Source organism: Sphaerodactylus townsendi, linkage group LG03 (genome assembly GCF_021028975.2).
Source record: "Sphaerodactylus townsendi isolate TG3544 linkage group LG03, MPM_Stown_v2.3, whole genome shotgun sequence".
Taxonomy (NCBI): domain Eukaryota; kingdom Metazoa; phylum Chordata; class Lepidosauria; order Squamata; family Sphaerodactylidae; genus Sphaerodactylus; species Sphaerodactylus townsendi.
In genome coordinates, this window is record NC_059427.1 from 146,785,861 (window position 1) to 146,807,440 (window position 21,580).

General features: G+C 48.6%; 1 protein-coding gene across 1 annotated transcript in view; it reads right to left on the reverse strand.

Annotated features, from left to right (window-relative positions):
• LOC125427905 (rho GTPase-activating protein 4-like) overlaps window positions 1–21,580 on the reverse strand; it is a 62,441-nt gene that overhangs the window by 18,057 nt on the left and 22,804 nt on the right. Inside the window, exons 2-3 of the mRNA XM_048487472.1 lie at window positions 10,076–10,271; window positions 2,665–2,827 (exon numbers count right to left, since the gene is read on the reverse strand). Coding sequence (XP_048343429.1) covers window positions 2,665–2,827; window positions 10,076–10,271 — 359 coding nt within the window. The remainder of the gene's footprint in view (window positions 1–2,664; window positions 2,828–10,075; window positions 10,272–21,580) is intronic.

The window sequence follows — 21,580 nt, forward strand, 5'->3', positions numbered from 1 at the left end:
TGAAAATCCAGGATTTCCGAAACATTCAGTGAAAATCCAGGATTTTTAAATATCTGCAGGAAGGTATAATTATGCCGTGTAGTTTGGAATTACGAAATTTATATTGTTTGTTGTTGGTAATACGTATATGACTGTAATATACAACTAAATCACTTGCATTTTATTTCGGGTGTGTTTCCAAGCTTGATTAATAATATATAATTGATATGCGGTAGAGTAATCTTTTGTGGACTGCTCTGACAACTTTTTATTGTGTATCCTCAAACTGACAGTGGGCCTTTCCCCACTCCCATCGTTCCCCTCTATGCCGCGCGCTACTCTCAGCGCGCAGCATCCCAGGCGCTGCGCGGGGCCATCAAAAGGCGCCGTTTAGAAGAGCGCCTGGGATGCTGCGCGCGGAGGGGCGCGACAGCAGCAGCTTCGGGGCGGCTGCACTGTCGCCGCCCCTGTCAGTGGGGAGTGCTGAGGGACCCCACGCTACTCTCCTCGAGTAGCGCGGGGCTTAAGGGAAGTGGGGAAAGGCCCAGTGGCTCTCCTGGGTCTCGGGGGGGGGGGTGTCTTTCACATCACCTACTACAGTGATGGTGAACCTTTTCGAGACCGAGTGCCCAAACTGCAACCCAAAACCCACTTATTTATCGCAAAGTGCCAACACGGCCATTTAACCTAAATACTGAGGTTTTAGTTTAGAAAAAACAGTTGGTTCCGAGGCATGCAGTACTCGGGAGTAAGCTTGGTGGTAGTCAGTGGTGTTGCTTTGAAGCAACCGTGCAACGCTTTGAATGGGTGAATCACGACCCTAGGGGGGTTTAGAAGCAAGCCCCATTGCCAGCAACTGAGCTTACTCCCAGGTCAAGGATTGTGCTTTAGTTCTTCCCATGAAAATTAGTGGGGTTTAACAGCACTTAGCAGCAGAGGCGTTCCTTCCATTGGGCAAAGTGGGCAGTTGCCCAGGGCGCCACCTTGTGGGGGGCGCCAAAAATGCAGGTGGGATTTTTTTGAATTTTCAGTGTTTTTTCTGTTTTTGGCCTGCAGGGGGCGTAGTTTTTAGGCTAGCAGCACCACAATTTCAGGGATTTTTCAGGAGACTATCCTAATGATATCACCCAGATTTGGTGAGGTTTGGTTTAGGGAGTCAAAAGTTATGGACTCCCATAGGGAGTGTCCCCATCCCCCATTGTTTCCAATGGGAGCTAATAGGAGATGGGGGCTACACCTTTGAGGGTCCATAACTTTGGACCCCCTGAACCAAACTTCACCAAACCTGGGTGGTATCTTCATGAAGATACTCTGAAATTTTGGTGCTGCTATCTTAATAATTGCACCCCTGACAGCAGGCACGCCCTAAATTTCCCCGGATTCTCCTTTTAAATCCACCCCCTTCCTGCCAATGCTTGTTTTCTTTCTTTCTTTCATTCTTTCAATGCTTAATAAAGGTTGTTGTTGTGGGGGGGGGCATCAAACTCAGGTTTTGCCCAGGGCTCCAGTTTGCCTAGGTACGCCACTGCTTAACAGGGTTACCTACATGTCGTGCCCAGTGGCCCAGGCCAGCCTAGATGTGAGTGTCTGGGGAGAGATTTTCTCCCCCCCACCACCACATGATGAACTCTGTGACCACATGCCCACAGAGAAGGCTCTGAGTGCCACCTCTGACCTACTACCACATCCTTTTTTTAACTGAAGAAGCCTTGGGATCCTCTGCACGCAAAGCTAATGCTGTGCCCGAGTAACAAAGACTTTGCTCCAAACCTGTTGACAACCAATCCACAAGGTTCCTCCCTCTCTGCCCCAATTGTTAGTGGAATATAAGCAAAAATGTGCATCGTTTATATTGATTCCACTTCTCACGGCAGAATCATTTTGCCAGACGGGAAGCAGGGCAGGGAAGAAACTCACAACAGCGTCCTGTCGAAGACTTTAATGGCTGGAATCGACTGGCTGTTGGGGGTTTTCCGGGCTGCGTGGCTGTGGTCTGGTAGCTTTTGTTCCTAACATTTTGCCCATGTCTATGGCTGGGATCTTACTGTGATGTGCCTCTAAAGATGCCAGCCACAGAGGCAGGCAAAACATTAGGAGCAAAAACTACCAGACCACAGCCACGCAGGCCAGAAAACCGACCACTAATTTCACAACAGTTGCCTCTCAACCACATAACTGCCCCACATCTGAATTGCCCCAGAAAAGGCTGGATATGCTAAATCATCTTTCTACCGTGTTTCCCCGAATATAAGACAGTGTGTTGGGCAGAGATATTTTTCCCACTGCCCCCCATCTAAACCATAAACAGTGTTGGGCAGAGACAGTGTCTTATATTAATTTTTGCTCCCAAAGATGCGCTATGTCTTATTTTCAGGGGATGTCTTATTTTTCTGTGTTCTGTTCGTCGGGCATGCTTCCAAACAAAAACTTTGCTACGTCTTACTTTGGGGGGATGCCTTATATTTCGCACTTCAGCAAAACCTCTGCTACGTCTTATTTTCCGGGGATGTCTTATATTCGGGGAAACAGGGTACCACTCATCTATTTCAGAAGAGGCAGGACACAGGGATCGGCTTTGGGAGAGACGGGAGACGCGACTGTACCCCATCTGCTGCGTGCCCAAAATGGCAAGCAAGCTTTCTTTGTGGCCTTGTCCAAAAGAAACCCAACCTTTAAAGAACCCACCTTCCTGGCCAGGCGCCCCACGTCATCGCTGATGTGCCCCAGCCTCAGCGCTAGGTGGCCTGTGTAAATCTCGCTCAACGCACCGTGGTCCCGACTCGCCTGCCGTGTTTGGTTCAGGATCGTGTACCAGCAGTTCAAGGGGGACGGGAGATTCTGGTCTTTCCTGCAAAGGAAACAGGGATGTCCTTCGATCCTCAGCTGGATGGGTGGCTTGCCTCTGGCCTCTTTTCATTCCCCCCTTTCTTTTTTTCCCACTGCCCCCCATCTAAACCATAAACAATGTTGGGCAGAGATATTTTATTTGTTTGTTTGTTTCACATCCTGCTTTTCTCCCCAGTTAGGACTCAAAATGACTGCAGAACATCATTCTAACCTCATTTTCTTAAAACAACAACCCTACGAGGTAGACCAGACTGAGAAACTGTGACGAGCCCAAGGTTACCCAGCGAGCCTCTACGGTACAAGTGGGTCCTAGGGTCCTAGTCTGCCACTCTACCCACTACGGCCCACTGGCTCTCACTGTAAGATTACCATTTTCCCACTTGGAACTGAAGATCTTCCCACTGCCACTCTGGTTGGGGTGAGAGAAAAATGAGGGTGAAATGGGGAGGTTGTTAGCACCCCGGTGCTCTGACCTCACTTCCGTAGGAACAGAAATTATGTCAGCACAATGCTGGCAACGTGCTGACATCACTTCCTATCGCACCAGAAGTAATGTCAGTGCGTAGCTGGAAATGTCATCACATTGCCAATGAGGCCCCAGTTTGCCAGCCTGTGCGTCTGTTGCTCAGGTCTGGTGGCGTATTGGGCCGAAATGGTGCCTGGGGGGAATGACCAGCTCCCCACGCCCCCCCAACCCACCCCACCCCGCCTGGCTATCCGTGCCCCCACGCCCACACTTATGGGAGCCAGCAGGGAGGCCAGGGAAGGGCGGGGCTTGGGGGAGGGGCTTGGACAGGCGCCGCAGCGACAGGCCGGCTCCTGGGCCACCCGCCACCAAGCCCTCCCCCCCCCAGCCTCCCTGTAGGCCGGCTTCTGCCCTACCCAAGCTCTGCAGGGAGGGCGGGTGGTGGGACTCAGTGGCGCCCGCCTGGGCCACCTGCCACTGAGCCTCACCCTCCCCAGCCTCCCTGCAGGCCAGCTCAGCCAGCAAGTGGTGCCTCAGCACAGGGGGAGCCACCAAGCGCCAGCCAGGTCGCCGCACTAGGTCAACGCGCCCAGCACCTCCCCCCCCACACACACACACACGATGAAACGGCATGCGCCCAGCGACATGCGTGACCCCAGGACACAGCTCAGGACTCTTCCCTTTACCTAGTGGTTTTGTTTCCCTGTTTAAAAACGACTGCTTTAAAAATGGTTAAGAAGTCATCCTGGAGCTTTGGAAAAGAAGGGGACAGGACTCAAATCTTTTTTAAAAAATAATGTTGGCAGGCCTATTTGGAAGCTTAATTGTCTCCCACAGTCCTGCAGCGCTTCCAGAGAACACACTCGTAACGAGCAATTGTTATGGATTTTGCTGCCCAGATTTGCCGGTCGATTCGTACCAAACAGGCCCTTCTCAAAAAAGGGCTGCCGATCACCGTTATGAGGACATTTTCGACACCACCAACCTAAAACCAATTTCATAATCGATTGCTCGTCCCTCCAGGGAAATACAGCTCTTTGAAAGGACCAGGAATCGTTGAGAGGGTTTTCACACAATAGTTTCTCAAATGTTCAGCGCTCCTGCACCAAATGGCAATTCACAGGGGGTTGAAAGAAGCCGTGACAGGTAAGCTGACAGAAAACCGCACTTGGAGTACTGTGTCCAGTTCTGGTCGCCGCATCTCAAAAAGGATATTGAGGAGATAGAAAAAGTGCAGAGAAGGGCAACAAGGATGATTGAGGGACTGGAGCACCTTCCCTATGAGGAGAGGCTGCAGCGTTTCGGACTCTTTCGTTTGGAGAGGAGACGTCTGAGGGGGGATAGGATTGAAGTCTATAAAATTATGCATGGGGTAGAAAATGTGGACAGAGAGAAATGTTTCTCTCTTTCTCACAATACTAGAACCAGGGGGCATCCATTGAAAATGCTGGGGGGAAGAATTAGGACTAATAAAAGGAAACACTTCTTCACGCAACGTGTGGTTGGTGTTTGGAATATGCAGCCACTGGAGGTGGTGATGGCCACTAACCTGGATAGCTTTAAAAAGGGCTTGGACAGATTTAGGGAGGAGAAGTCGATCTATGGCTACCAATCTTGATCCTCTTTGATCTGAGATTGCAAATGCCTTAGCAGACCAGGTGCCTGGGAACAGCAGCAGCAGAAGGCCCTTGCTTTCACATCCTGCCTGTGAGCTCCCAAAGGCACCTGGTGGGCCACTGCGAGTAGCAGAGAGCTGGACTAGATGGACTCTGGTCTGATCCAGCTGGCTTGTTCTTATGTTCTTATGTTCTTATGTTCTTATGTTCTTAAAACCAGCAAGCCAAGAACACCTTCCCCTGTGTAGATTTGCTGTACGTGCAGGGCAGAACAATAGCTCATCTAGAACAGCATCTCGTTTCCAACAGTGCTTAGCTGGATGGTACAGGGAACCACAACCTTCCCTTGCTAACTGTTCTTCCCACAGAGGCAGAGGCGCGGCTGTAATGGAGACATCCGGGGACAACTGCCCCGGGCGGCCCCCATTGAGTCACATGGGGGTGCGGAAAATCGCTCCCCACACTTCTGCCAGCCAGGCGCGGCACAGCGCAGAGCAGAGCCGGGCACTGCCCGGGCAGGCTTCGGCCGGCTTGGCCGCTGCCCAAGGGGTGGGCCGAGACGAGCCAGAGGGGGCCTCCACTATTTCCTCTCTGCCGCCGGACAAGGTAAGTGGGGCACGGGGGCGGCGCAGGGGCCCATGGGGGGCAGAAAACTGGAAGTCTGCACCAGACTCCATTTCCCCTAGCTACGCCACTGCTCAGAGGCCTTCTGAATGCATTCAACTATTGAGGTTTTGACCTGGCCTTGACCACAGAGGCGCAATACCAGTTCCCGTAAAACAGGCGAGCAGCACATTTAGAACACCGGACAGTTTGTTCCCCCCTGTCCCACTGTAGAGATCAGATTCGACCTGAATAACCCCTCATACCTGCTAGAAAGCACCCACTGTCACTGCTGCGGCGTTGATGCCACCAGACCAACACAAGAACTCACTAACGCACCATGTGTCTGCTGAGGGTAACAGGCCAATTTTGGCAATTTGTGACAATATGAGAATCCAGCAACAGCTAAAGAGTTCTCATGGAAGCACCTAGAGCACCTAGAAGCACCTAGAGAAGCACCTAGCAGAGGGAGGGGAGGGAGGGTGAGGGGTGGCATGCAAGGGAAGGGAAGGGAGGGGAGGCAGGGGAGGAAGTAAGGGGTGGCATGCAAGGGGGGGGGAGGGGCCCGGCATATGGACATGGCCCACCCACCCTAGCGGAGGGAGGGTGTGGGAGGGTGAGGGGTGGCATGCAAGGGAAGGGAGGGAAGGGAGGGATGGTGTAACGAAAGCCACTTATATATAAGTTCTGCTTTCTGCGCTGCCACCAATAATATTTTTCCTCTATAGCCCACTCAATACTGATTTTCCCCAGACACCACCCTTTGCGGGGAACACAGACACACAGACGAAAATACTAATGACTGGAAAGGTTTTAAAAGGTGAACAAAACTGAAAACTTTTATTTGCGGTTTAACAGAGGCTTCTCTGGTAACTTTGAGAGGTTTAACGCTTGTTGGTTTCAGAATAAGTTTGTCTTAAGATGTTACTTCAGATTCATATGCACACCGACACACGAGGGTGTCTCTTAAGGGAAGATTTAGCTTTGAACTAATAAATTCCCTTACGCACACAGACACTATTCCTCACTGCTCCAATACCCACTGATCACACCCAAGCACACAGTCCAAGCCCAGGAGATTCTGGCACACTTGGCCTCCCTCTCTCCCACTAGTCCTAATATGGCTTCACTGCCTCTGGACTGGCTTCTCCCAGACTGGTGATTCTGGTGATACACACAGGGCAAGGCAGACTAGATAGGTCTGGGCAGTTTTTAAAACCGCCAAGCTCCTGAAGGGCACGTCAACCTGCACCCAGTCAGGGCCTCCTCTCTCTGTCAAGCATACACCGCTTAGACAGGGACTGGACTTCTGTCAGCCAACTCTGCTGAGACAGAATCCTCTTCTTCCAGAGCTGACAGACTCCTCTCTGCCAGACTCTGCTCTGCTCTCTCTGACCGACTCCTATCAGCACTCAACTCTCCTCTCAGTGCTCTAAGCCCACTGGCTCCCCCTAGCTCTTGCCAAACGTTACTGGACCTTTTTCAGCCAATCAGGTCGGTTCTCTCCTTGTGGAGCCTTTTTTTCTTTTTCTGGCTGTTGCTAAGGCCTTCTCCCTTTGGCCTGCTGTACACCAGCCCTTCAGGGTGGGGCAAGTTCGTTACAGATGGCATACAAGGGAGGGGAGGCAGGGGAGGGAGTAAGGGGTGGCATGCAAGGGAGGGGGCCCGGCATCTGGACATGGCCCACCCACCCTAGCAGAGGGAGGGTGAGGGAGGGTGAGGGGTGGCATGCAAGGGAAGGGGAGGGAGGGAAGGGAGGGATGGCATGCAAGGGAGGGGAGGCAGGGGAGGGAGTAAGGGGTGGCATGCAAGGGAGGGGGCCCGGCATCTGGACATGGCCCACCCACCCTAGCGGAGGGAGGGTGAGGGAGGGTGAGGGGTGGCATGCAAGGGAAGGGAAGGGAGGGATGGCATGCAAGGGAGGGGAGGCAGGGGAGGGAGTAAGGGGTGGCATGCAAGGGAGGGGGCCCGGCATCTGGACATGGCCCACCCACCCTAGCGGAGGGAGGGTGAGGGAGGGTGAGGAGTGGCATGCAAGGGAGGAATTATATTCAAAGTTCTTGCTTTTCCCTCCACCCTCCATCAATATCCTACTGCCTCCATTCTTCCTTTTCAGAAGCTGTAAAAAAAAGCAGTTTTTAAAAAATTTCCTAAAATGAAATTATACATCCCTTGACGGCACCCCGAATCTGCGTCCTCAGCAGGATGCCCGACATGGTCTTGAGGGAAGGTTTAATCCACCGTAGATATGGAGAGTGATTCTCCTGAAGGGTCCCTCCCCTGTCATCTATTTTATTATTCATTGGGAAAGTGAACATGGCGCTTCTCCAGAGACCTGCGGATTGTGGGCCATTTACATTTTCAGAGTGGATGTACAACTTTTCCTTCATGGAGTTCTGCATGCCCCCCCCTCCCCACCCCCATCACCACTTTGGTTTCAAAAACATTTCCAAACACTTTTCCTCCCGTTGCATCTGAAATGTGTTGTATTATTTTCACTGAAATGAATTTGTTGTGTTCTTTTCGCTGAAACGTTTCCAAGCTGGCTTTCCTCACAGTGTGATCCTACTGAAATGTTTATTTTTTCCGCCCAAACGACAGGCTTTTTTCCCACGCCCTCTGGGCTGTTGCCAAACTTAAAATTTGGCGCTTGCTCTGCCATTTTTTTGGTCCACCTCACAGCTTCGCTCCTCTCCTCTAAAAATGTAATATTTCTGGAATTTTGGTTTTTTCCTCCCATTTTGGTATCAATGAATCAGCAATTCATTAATACCAGTGGCGTAGTGGCATAGGAGGTTAAGAGCTCGTGTATCTAATCTGGAGCAGCAGTGGCGTAGGAGGTTAAGAGCTCGTGTATCTAATCTGGAGGAACCGGGTTTGATTCCCAGCTCTGCCGCCTGAGCTGTGGAGGCTTATCTGGGGAATTCAGATTAGCCTGTACACTCCCACACACGCCAGCTGGGTGACCTTGGGCTAGTCACAGCTTCTCGGAGCTCTCTCAGCCCCACCTACCTCACAGGGTGTTTGTTGTGAGGGGGGAAGGGCAAGGAGATTGTCAGCCCTTTTGAGTCTCCTGCAGGAGAGAAAGGGGGGATATAAATCCAAACTCTTCTCTCTTCTTCAATGTCATGAAGGATCACTTCACTACCATGCACACATGGGGAAAAAATTGGCAACCAGGAAACAATATTTTGAGAATGGGAATGTGGGCAACTTCATAGTAAATGTTGGGATCGAAAACTTCTTCAAAACGGCACAAATGGTGTGTGCAGAAACGGCCATAGTTTGCAAATAAAACAGTACAGTAAAACCATAAAACAACATAACAAGCTAGAAAAAACACAACATAAAATAAATCAGGGCATAAAAATTATGTAGATCAGTGGTTCTCATCCTTCCTAATGCCGCGACCCTTTAATACTGGTCCTCATGTTGTGGTGACCTCCAACCTTAACATTTATCCATTTTACAGATGGAGAACACTGATGCAGAGAGTCTTAGGCGACCCCTGTGAAAGGGTCGTTCGACCCCAAAGGGGTCACGACCCACAGGTTGAGAACCGCTGATGTAGATCAATGTTTAGCAGCTTAAAAAGATACCCAAAAAGCAGTCCTCACGTTTGACATGGACCATAAAAAAGCTTGAGAGAGAAAGAGAGAGAAAGAGAGAGAACCTCAGCTAAAAACACAGGTAAAAACAAAAGTTTTGGCCTAAAGAACACGGGTAGGTGTCAGGTGAGCCTCAGAGGGAGATAGGTGCCGCCATGTAGAAAGGCTGCTAACATAATTTCATTTTCTGCTGCCCCTCTGAGCAGCATCAGGAGACAATTTGTTTTCAAAAGTTGGTGTCAGACATGCTGTAATACCAGTTCTGGAGAAAACTAGAAGCGGTGTCATGCCTTTCTAGGAATCTCTAAAAACTCTATGGTTTTACCATACAGCTTCTGGCCATTCCAGAGCAACATGATGTCACTTCCATGTTTTCCCGGAATTTACATCATGCCGTGTGTGGCAGCACCTGCCTCCCTTATCCCTTCCTCCCAAGCTCCGGCTTAGTTGCCACCTAGGCCACAGAGTGCCACCTGTGCCACCTAGGGCACAGAAACAGGTCACAAATCTCCCCAGTAACTGCCCTTCAATTAAGGTGACCAGATTTCTACTATTAAAAAGCAGGGGGGGCACACGCGCACCCGCACACTGCCTTTTGCGTGGCGCTCCCCGGTCAGGAAACAGGGAAGCGCCCCAGAAGGCACTGCGGCAGCCTCAGTGCCTTCTGGGGCACTTTCCTGTTTCCTGACCGGGGAGCGCCGCGCAAAAGGCGCTGCCGCAAAAGGCAGGGCTTCCCCAAGCTCCCTCCTGTGCTGCCGCAGTACCTTCCGGGGCGCTTCCCTGGCGCGCAGCCGCAGGAGCACATTGCCTAATCGGGACAATGCCAAAGCCCGGCAGGATGCGGGACACATCGCGCAAAAGCGTGAGTGTCCCGCGAAAATCGGGACGGCTGGTCACCTTACCTTCAATCCCTTTTTAAAAATCCTTTCTTCCTCTGGAGACTCCACAGACCCTACCTGAAGTTCTGATGCTCCTTGGAGCCACGGATCTTAGCCGAGAAGCGTTCAGAGAGTTTCTCCAGCCCCCGGGAATACTCCTGCTCCACCTCAGCCTTCCGGCGCAGGAAGTCTGCTACATCCTGAAGCAACTGTTGGCGACTCTCTGCCTGAGAGTCGAGGCCTCGGACCTGCTCACCCATCTGCCAGCGCATTTCTGGAAGAGAGAAGAAACAAGACGCAAGGCCTAAGACGGGTCCCTGGAACAAAAGTCGTCAACCTCTGGGATGGCATAGCAGCTAAACACGGAAAGAGAAAGAATTCTTTTGGTTTAAAGAGAGCTGGAGGCTGTTGAAAAGAGGAAATGCACAGGTGTTTGAATTATTTCACAAGCGTGCAATGTGTATGAAACAATGCAGTTTTTCCTCTTGCAAAATGAACTAAGCTTTTGCACTGGACAATAAAGGCTCGTTCGCGTGCAGATTTTTTATTTATTTATTTATTTATTAGATTTTTATACCGCCCTATCCCCGAGGGGCTCCGGGCGGTGTACAACAATAAACATAATATAACATAAAATGGCTAAATCTTTAAAAGCAGTGATAAAACAGTAAAAGCTAAATCTTATAAATACAATACAATAAAATACAATAAAAATACAATAATAAATATAAATGGCGTCCAGCAGCTCTATATACAAAATCCTCTCCCCAAGAGGGAGGAATGGCAGGTCCCAGATGTAGAGGGCCATGAGGTACAGGGCCATGAAAGGAGGGGGAGGGGGCACCATCAGCGGCCGGTTCCTCCAAAGGCCCGGTGGAACAGCTCCGTCTTACAGGCCCTGCGGAACTCACCAAGGTCCCGCAGGGCCCGGACAGTTGGAGGAAGAGCGTTCCACCAGGCCGGGGCCAGAGCGTTCCACCAGGCCAGATTCAGATTCTGACCCAAACAAACACACGGAAAACAGAAAATAAGGTCAAGGCCGATGGTGCAAAAATATATATACTTTTTTATTACCGAGGCCCTTCCGCACATGCAGAATAATGCACTTTCCATCCACTTTCACCATTGTGTGCAAGTGGATCGTGCTATTCCGCACAGTAAAATCCAGCTGCAAAGTGCATTGAAAGTGCCTTATTCTGCATGTGTGGTAGAGGCCTCAGTTAAAATTCCGTACGGATTTTGCCCACGAGGCTCCTTCCTACAGAGGTTTTTCAAAGAAGAGTATAAAACTGAGTACTAAAATACATTTTCCCCTTTTGCCCTATCAAATTTACCTAATTTTTTTATCTCCGATGACTGATACTGCTCTTTTATTTCTCCCCACACAAAAAAACCACCTTGCATTACGCCAGCCCTCTCATGTTTATTCGTGTTCATTATTTTCAAAGGACAGTTCAAAAAACAAGAATACTCCAAGGGGGTGTCAGATTTATAGCACAGCAGGCGCTGGCCAATCAGTGCTGGCCACAGCTACTGTCAAGCGGCAGAATCACTTTTGATAGTTTGATCCCAAAGAGAAACGTATTCAGCATAATGCGTTGACATTAAAGAGACCTAAGGCTGCTCAAACTGACACGCATGCAAATCCATTCTTGCAAAACCTTTGCAACCAGATGTATCAGAGAAAGTGAAAGAAAGGAAAAGAAAAGAAAACAAAAGGCTGTATTCTCCGATCTCTTTGAACTTAGTTGAGCAGTTACCTCTAGACAAAACCAATGGCTCCAACCCCCACACACAACTGATAAAAGGAACAGCATACGCTTAGCTCAGGGGTCCCCAAACTACGGCCCGGGGGCCAAATGTGGCCCCCTGAAGGCATTTATCCGGCCCGCCAGGCATGACGGCGATGGCTCCATTCATGTGCAGTGGGGGCTCGAGGGAGAGGAGGAACCGGCCCCAACGGCTGTTGATTGCAGTTACATGATGGCACCCCCAAATCTCCATGCATTTTCTGACCCAGAGTTGGAAACCTTACACGTGGCAACTCCTGCTCCGCCCTTCCCTCTGGGCTACTCCATGTGTTGCTCTCAGGGTTTCTGTTCCGCCTCACTCCCATTGGCATCAGCCAGGCTGGCGAATTGCTCGCTGGCTGCTAGGCAGGAAAGAACCCAGGAAGATACCTGATCCTGGGTTAGATGGAATGCCTCATTGGGAAAGTTCTGCTTTTTTTTTTACCAGCGGAAGGTATTCCACAGCCTCCCCAACAATATTTGGAGCCCACCCTGTACTTGACATACTTTGGTCACTGTTCTAAAAATAGACCATGACAGAAAGGCTGAAAGGTGAAATCAAACATTTTACAATCATTTGTGCATAGGAATTTGTTCATAGTTTTTTTTAGTCCGGCCCTCCAACAGTCTGAGGGACAGTGAACTGGCCCCCTGTTTAAAAAGTTTGGGGACCCCTGCTCTAGACAAAACCAATGGCTCCAACCCCCACACACAACTGACAAAAGGAACAGCATACGCTTAGCTGGTGATTTTCACACCACCTCCATCCGGGAGTAGGAGGAAGCGAAAGAGAATATTGCTGCAAGGTTGCTTAAAGATTTTTTTTCTAAGAAAGATACTACCAGAAAGCATTTCCTGAACTTTTTCAAATCTGGACTTCTCAAGTTACTCTTTCTGTTCCCTTTGGCTGCAAAACTCAGCTGTGGTCATCGACCCCACAGACAAACAGGTAGACATTCACATCGTGGGATGAAAATCTGACTGTTTCACACATTTCTTTTTAATGTACCCCAGGAGCAAGCCAAACAAATGCATGCGAATTAAGAGACAGTCACGATATTAATGAGCCAGCAGAGTTGAAATCCTCCGGGAATTACAATTGTTACCCGGATGACAAAGCTCCCCTGGAGAAAAATGGCTGTTTTGGAGAGCAGATTCTACGTCCAGGGGCCCACCTGGCTGTCCCACTCACTTTGGAGGTAAGGGGAAGCCCAGAGGGCCTTCTCTGCCAGGGGCGTAACGAGGCAGCCCTGGGCAAACTGTAGCCCTGGGCAAAACCTGAGTTGGATGCCCCCCCCCCCATGGGCGGCCACTCCACCATGACCAAACTTTTTTTTTGCACCAGGACATTGGTGCCCGCAGGGGGTGCATTTTTAGACATATCAGCACCACAATTTCAGCATATCATCAGGGGACTGTCCTTATGCTACTCCCCAGGTTTGGTGACGTTTGGTTCAAGGTGTCCAAAGTTATGGACTCCCAAAGGGGGTGCCCCATCCCCCATTGTTTCCAATGGGAGCTAATAGGAGATGGGGGCTACAGTTTTGAGGGTCCATAACTTTGGCCCCCCTGAACCAAACTGCACCAAACTTGGGGGGGTATCATTAGGGCAGTCTCCTGATGAGACCCTGAAAGCTTTGAGACTGTGCCTTCAGAAATGTGCCCCCCCCACAGCCTGCAACCCCCATTGACAGCAATGCAGAAAACTCAATGCAGAACAAAGATTCTTGGGCAAATTTCTAGGATGTTCCTGCAGGGGGCGCATTTTTGGATGTATCAGCACCAATATTGTAGGGTATCATCTGGAAACTGTCCTTATGGTACCCCCAAAGTTTGGTGCAGTTTGGTTCAGGGGGTCCAAAGTTATGGACCCTCAAAGTGCCCATCCCCATTCAACTGCTAAGGAGATGGGGGCGCTACCCTTTCGAGGGTCCATAACTAGTTAGGCTAAACAAGCAAATTGCCATCATCTCCAGATGATACCCTGAAATTTTGGTGCCATTACGCCAGTGTTCTCTGCAGTGGAATGCTAAAGGTTTGCTGACGCCTACTCACAGGAGTTTGTCACCTGATGAAGATAGGCCTTTTCACGCAGACATTTGGCTGACTCCCCTCACTGGGAGGGGAGGCCCGAGGTGTTTGTACACACCCCTCCATTTCTTGTGGGGGGTGGAGTGGGTGTTCGAGATTTTAGATTATCGGTGGGGGGGTTAGGATGGGATTGTATTATGATTTTACTGTTGTTGCATGCTATTTTTACTGTAGTTTTTATTGTAACCCACTCTGAGATAGTGGTAAAGTGTTGGAAATAAATGTCGATAAATAAATAAACACACACATACACATGCAAACTAGGTCCCAGCAACTCTGGGCCCTCAGCCCAATCGAGTCTAAGTGAAGACAAGAAACTCTGTCACTGCTCAACAAGAAACACTGTTCACCTGTTCAACAAGAAAGAAGAGATTCTGAAAATTAGCAAAGCTTGGCTCCCAGTACTTAAAAAATGGACTGATAACCCCACCCGCAATACAATGCACTCAACCACACCTTTGCATAGCAAGTCCCCCCCAGACACTTACTGATGGGTTCCCCAATCTGGAACATGGACAATATACCCCACTAAACTTTCCCTTCTCACTTAGACACAGTGTGAAACAGACTTTTCTCTGTGATACACCTCTGAAGATGCCAGCCACAGATGCAGGCGTTAGGAACAAAATCCACCAGACCACGGCCACACAGCCCGGAAAACCCACCACAACCAGTCTGCCACTGTTATTTGGCCTGGGGACAGCAGCATGATTTCATGCCCATGTGAGCTCCCCATCTCTCTCCACACTAACAAAGGCAAATGACCCTACAAAACAGAGGCACACCTACGTTGTATCCTCACCCTCTGCCACTTTCGAGAACAAAGCTGCCCAAAAAGGAAAGTTCTGTAACACCCTCACACACATGTGGCTAAATTTAAACTAGGCGCATACGAATCTTTCCGCAATACCTAATGACAGTGTGCAAACCCCGTTGTAAACACAGTCGCCTTCTGGAAACCAATGTACAATTCAATCAAAAACATGTTAAAGAGTCTATGTCTGAGAGCCACCAAAAATATTCAACAGCCTGCAGTAAAGTTAGAAAGTTAGAAACATTAACTCTGTATATGATCTCAGCAGCAAGAAACCTAATAGCCAGAAACGGGAAATCTGAAGCTATTGCAACTGTTGAAGACTGGCTGAATAAATTACCAGAATATGCTGCGATAAGGCAAATTATCTACATTGTTAAAATACAACAATCTTAAAAGATTGCAACCCTCTTGGGAATCATACTAGGCAAAGAAAATATTTCATGCATTTGTTAACATATTTACATCATCAAGATTAAGAACTGTTTGTAGGAATATATATATATATACATCTAAATCAATGTAATACAGCCACTAAGAATAGTTTATATACTAATTTAGAAAATTGTAAGAATCTAGAATAAGGATGGTTAGAAATTACATTACCATGAAAATGTGAGGCTCATAGGATCTGAACCAGACGTGTATTGTTTTTTCTATTTTGTATGGTTGTGTAAATTGTATATAATGGTTTTATGAGTAACATAGAAGTTGCTCGGTGTTTCAGAATAGATTTGGGATGTATTGTGATATACTGGTGAAAAATTCAATAAACATTTATTATGAAAAGAATATTTAACAGCCGCAGTAGATTAAAAATTCCTGTAATTAAAAAGACTCGTTACCGCCCAGGAAAATAAACAGAATATTTTCCTGAGTCAAGTTACAGACTCACGAAAATGGGATTTGTAGTCCATGAACATCTGGAGAGCCGCAGGTTGCAGACCCCTGCGAGTAGACCAAGGTGGGGGAGCAGAGAGTAAGCAAGAATGCAAGACATCAAGTCTGTCTGGACGCCCACCGCTCCTTTAACATGAAAATGTTTTAACTTAGAGCCAACATGGTGTAGTGGTTAAGTGCAGCAGACTCTAATCTGGACAATTGGGTTCGAATCCTCACTCCGCCACATGAAGCCTGCTGAGTGACCTTGGAGCCAATCACAGTGGATTCTCCTCTGAACTTCTTTCCTCCAGCCCCACCGACCTCGCATAAGGTGCCTGCAATGAGGAGAGGAAGGAGAAAGAGGTTGTAAGCCTTCCTCCTTAAGTCTCCCTCCTTAAAGGGAGGCAGCTTGGTGGCGTCAGTTACAGAGGTTAAGAGCTCGTGTATCTAATCTGGAAGGAACCCGGGTTTTGATTCCCAGGCTCTGCCAGCCTGAGCTGTGGCAGGAGGCTTATCTGGGGAATTCCAGGTTAGCCTGTGCACTCCCACCTGCATCAGCTGGAGGCCAAGTGACCTTGGGCTAGTCACAGCTTCTTGGAGCTCTCTCATCCCCACCCACCTCCCACAGGAGGTGCTGCATTGTTAGCTGAGGGGAAGGGCACAGAGAGGTGTGACCCCAGCCCCTTGAAGTCCTCCTGCAGGAGAGAAAGGGGGGATATAAATCCAAACACTTCTTCTCTTCTTCTTCTTCCTTAAAGGTAGAGAAGACCAGGATTTAAAAACCAACTCTTCTTCTTCATAAGAAAATTACTAAAAGCAGCCTTTGTGAGCAAAGCGGTTCAAAAATTCTCCTACTAGTTCTGCCTTCCCCTGCGCTGCTGACAGCACTTTTCTTCCATCCCAACTTACTTCTGCTGACGGAGATGAAATGCAGGAGGGCCGATTCCCCTGGTCTGTAGTACACTTCCTTTCCAGTTTAAATGGGCCCTGCTTTAAGCAACCACCACTGGCAAATTTAAAAATATATACCGTACATGGATCTCCTCCACGAGTCCAGTACACTGGCCTTTCAATGAGGAAAATGAACTCTGCAAATGCTCAGAGGCTACTATTTGTTTCTGACACAGTGAAGAGCTGGAGCAGGGTTACCAACTCTTCTAGGTGCCATCTGTTATGCCGATTTGGTGTTGCTTTCTTTTAATGGGGTGGGTTGGTATTGCCATATAGAGCTCACATTTAAATTAATATTTAACTTATTGTAGTCTTGATTGTATTGTGCTCTATTGATTGCTTGACTTGTTCTGCACCTGAGCACCTCTAGTGAGGGCGGTATAAACCTCTAGTTGTTGGAGTTAGTTAGTTAGTTAGTTAGTTAGTTAGTTAGTTAGTTAGTTAGTTAGTTAGTTAGTTAGTTAGTTAGTTAGTTAGTTAGTTAGTTAATAAGCCTGGGAAATTCCCGGAAAATCTGGGGGCAGTGTCTGTGGAGGTGGGGAATCGCAAGAGGGATTTCACCGAGAATATAGTGTGCTGTACACCATAGAGTTGGGGTTACCAGCTTCAGACTGGGAAATCCCTGGAGATTTTGGAGGTGTAGCAGGGGTGTAACGAGGCAAACTGGAGCCCCGGGCAAAACCTGAGTTGGATGTCCCAACTTGTTGTTGTTACCAAATCCCCTGGCCCAGATTGCATTCACCCAAGAGTTCTTAAAGAGCTCAAGCATGAAATTGCTGATCTTCTCACTTTAATATGCAACTTATCCTTGGAAATTGTAGGCTCCATCCCCTGAAGACTACTTGGAAGTGATTGGCCAATGTCACACCAATCTTTAAGAAAAGGATCTAGGGGGGACCCGGGAAATTACTGAGCCAGTCAGTTTGACATCTGTTCCTGGTAAATTGGTAGAATCTGTCAAGTAAAGATAAAATTATAAAACATGGCAGAAAAGCAAGACCTCCGCTGAGAAAGAGTCAGCATGGCTTTTTTTGCAGGAGAGCAAAATCCTGTCTTACAAACTTACTAGAGTTCTTTGAGGATGTAAACAGGCATGTGGATAAGGGGGAACCAGTGGACATTGTCTACTTGGATTTCCAAAAGGCTTTTGACAAAGTTCCTCACCAGAGACTATTGAGAAAACTCAGCAATGAAGGAATAAGAGGGGAAGTCCCTCCTATGGATTAAAAAACTGGTTGGCGAGAAACAGGGAAGCAAAGAGTGGGTGTAAATGGAAATTCTCACAATGTGGAGATGTAGGGAGTGATGTCCCCGCAGCGATCCGTGAAATTGGGACCGAGTGCTCTTTAACCTATTCATAAATGACCTTGGAAGTAGGGGTGGAGTAAGCGTGGTAGTAAGCTCTTGCAGATGATACCAAATTCATGGCAGAATTGGTGAGAACCACAAAGGATTGGCGAGGAGCTCCAAGCCGGACCTTGATAAATTAGGTGAGTGGGCTAAGAAATGAAATGCGGTTCAATGTAGCAAAATGCAAAGTGATGCACATAGGGCAAAATCCAAACTTCACATACACATGCTACAGGGGTCGAAGTGCTATCAGTCTGGACCAGGAAAAGGGATTTGGGCTGCCTTAGTTGGATAGTTCCATGGGAATGTCAACTCCAATGTATGGCAGCTGTGAAAAAGGCAAACTCTATGCTGGGGATAATTAGGAAAGGAATTGAGAATAAAACTGCAAAGATTGTCATGCCCATTATATAAAGCTGTGAATGCGACCTTGGAATTACTAATGATGTTCAGTTCTGGTAAACGCCACATCTCAAAAAAAGGATATTGAGAAGAGATAGAAAAAAGAGATGCAGAGAAGAGGCTGACGAGGATGATTGAGGGACTGGAGGCGCCTTCCTTATGAGGAGAGGCTGCAGCGCTTTGGAGACTCTTTTAGTTTGGAGAGGAGACGCCTGAGGGGATAAGGATTGAAGTCTATAAATTATGCATGGTAGAAAATGTTGACAGAGAGAAATTTTTCTCTTCTCACAATACTAGGAACCAGGGGTACCCATTGAAAAATGCTGGGGAAGAATTAGAACTAATAAAGGGAAACACTTCTTCAATCCTCAGGCAGATGGTCAGTGTGGTTGGAATATGCTGCCACAGGTGGGAGGTGGTGATGGCCACTAACCTGGATAGCTTTAAAAGGGGCTTGGACAGATTTATGGAGGAGAAGTCGATTTATGGCTACCAATCTTGATCCTCTTTGATCTGAGATTGCAAATGCCTTAACAGTCCAGGTGCTCGGGAGCAACAGCCACAGAAGGCCATTGCTTTCACATCCTACATGTGAACTCCCAAAGGCACCTGGTGGGCCACTGCGAGTAGCAGAGAGCTGGACTAGATGGACTCTGGTCTGATCCAGCTGGCTTGTTCTTATGTTCTTATGTTCTTATGTCCCCCATGGGCGGCCACCCCACCACGACCAAAAAAAAATTTTTTGCACCAGGTCATTGGTGCCTGCAGGGGGTGCATTTTTAGACATATCGCCACCAAATTTCAGCGTATCATCAAGAGACTGTCCTTATGCTACCCCCCAAGTTTGGTGCAGTTTGTTTCAGTGGGGACAAAGTTATGGACCCTCAAAAGGGTAGCCCCCATCTCCTTAGCTCCCATTGGAAAGAATGGGGGATGGGGCACCCCTTTGAGGGTCCATAACTTTGGCCCCACTGAAACAAACTGCACCGAACTTGGGGGGTAGCATAAGGACAGTCTCCTGATGATACGCTGAAATTTTGGTGCCGCTAGCCTAAAAACTGCGCCCCCTGCAGGCCAAAAATGGAAAACCACGAAAAATACCCCAAAACAAATCCTGAATTTTGGTGCCCCCCACAAGGTGATGCCCTGGGCAGCTGCCCACCTTGCCCAATGGGCATTACGCCCCTGAGGTGTAGCTTAGCATGGACGGAGGAACTGCAGTGAGGTATGAATGCCATATACCCAGGCTAGCCTGATCTCATCACCTCTCAGAAGCGAAGCAGAGTGAACCCTTGTTAGTACTTGGATGGAAGACCACCAAGGAATACCAGGGCCGTGACCCACAGGCAGGCAAACCATCTTTGTTAGTCTACTGCTTTGAAAATCCTATGGGGTTGCCACAAATCAGTTGTAACTTATTAGCACTTCACACACACATAATGCCATACAGCCTACCCTTCAAAGCCGCCATTTTCTCCCAGAGAATTGATCTATGTCGTATCAGGGACATAGGTATAGATTTTTATGGGGGGGGATCGGGGGCAGGGCCACGCCCCCACCCTCCCCTGGGGTCATGGCCACGCCTCCCAAAAACCCACCCCCTAGCCTTAGTGCTTATAAAAGCAGCTCTACGAGGCCAGGGGTGGCAGACTCCCCTCCCCTGCCCCCCCCCCCACCGGCTGGGCTCCCAGCCAGCAGTCCCTTCTGCCCTCCACTCCGGGCAGAGGCGTAGCTAGGGGAAATGGAGCCTGGTGCAAAATTTGAGTTTTGCGGCCCGCCCCCCCAATGGGCAGCTGCTGTGATGCTGGAATTCACCCCCAAACAGCATCATTTTCAATGGTGTTTAAACTAGGGAGTCCAGATTCTCCTTTTAAATCCACCTTAAAGGGAGAATCTAGGGTCCCCAGTTAAAGCAACATTGAAAGTGATGCTGTTTTGGGGTGGATTATCCCCCATCCTTAAACAGCATCACTTTTAATGTTTAAACTGGGGACCTCAGATTCTCCCTTTAAATCCATGCGGAAGGGGGTGGATTTAAAAGGAGAATCTGGGGAAATTTGAGGGGTGCCTGCTGTCAGGAGTGCAATGGTTAGTTAGCAGCACCAAAATTTCAGGGTATCTTTAGGAGACTCTCTTGATGATACCACCCAGATTTGGAGAAGTTTGGTTCACGGGGGCTAAAGTTATGGACCCTCTAGCCCTCATCTCCTATTAGCTCCCATTGGAAACAATGGGGGATGAGGGCACCCCCTTTGGGAGTCTATAGCTTTGGTCCCCCTTGACCAAACTTCACAAAACCTGGGTGGTATCAATAGGAGACTCTCCTGATGATATCACCCAGGTTTGGAGAAGTTTGGTTCATGGGAGCCAAAGTTATGGACCCTCAAATGCATAGACCCATCTCATATTAGCTCCCATTGGAAACAATGGGGGAATGGGGGCACCCCTTTTGGGAGTCCATAACTTTGCATCCCCTAAACCAAACCTCACCAAACCTGGGTGATATCATCAGGAGAGTCTCCCAACAAATCCCTGAAATTGTGGAGCTTCTAGCCTAAAATCAGCACCCCCTGCAGGCCAAAAATAAAAAAACACTTTAAAAATACAAAAAACCCACAAACAGCGGGCGGAGCTTCGGACATGTAATGTGGGGGGTTGAACCCGAGAAACCTCCCCCTTACCTGCGTCCTTGTGTTGTATGTTCAGTTATGATTCTGAGGGGCTCCAAGCACACCCTGGAGGTTGGTATCCCAGGAGTGGTAAGGAACTCGAAGAGGCACCAAGGTCATACGCTGCTAGATTCCCGATGCCAACTCTCTTGGAGTTTCGGTGCCTGGTGATGACCGGACTCTTAACCTGGGCATTTGGCTGATTCTCCCCGTCACCGCCTTACTGGGGCGGAGGGGGACTCAAGGTACACCCCTCCTACTTTTGGGGTGGTTGGGTGTGGGAGTTTTAGTCGAGAATGTTGTATTGTTTTAGTATGGGTTTCATAGTGGTTTCATCATCATGTTGTATGAGATTTTATTATGGCTTTATTGTAACCCGCCCTAGGACTGTCGGAAAAGACGGGAAATAAATCTAAATAATAAATAGATGTTTTTTAAAAAAATGCCTTTGGAGACACAATGAGGCTCCCCAGAAGTCTGAAGACAGGAAGACAAGTTTCCCGGCGCAACTTGGGACCCCTTCCGCACATCCAGAATAATGCACTTTCAATGCACTTTCAACGCACTTTGAAGCTGGATTTTACTGTGCAGAATAACACAATCCACTTTCAAACAATTGTAAACGTGAATTGAA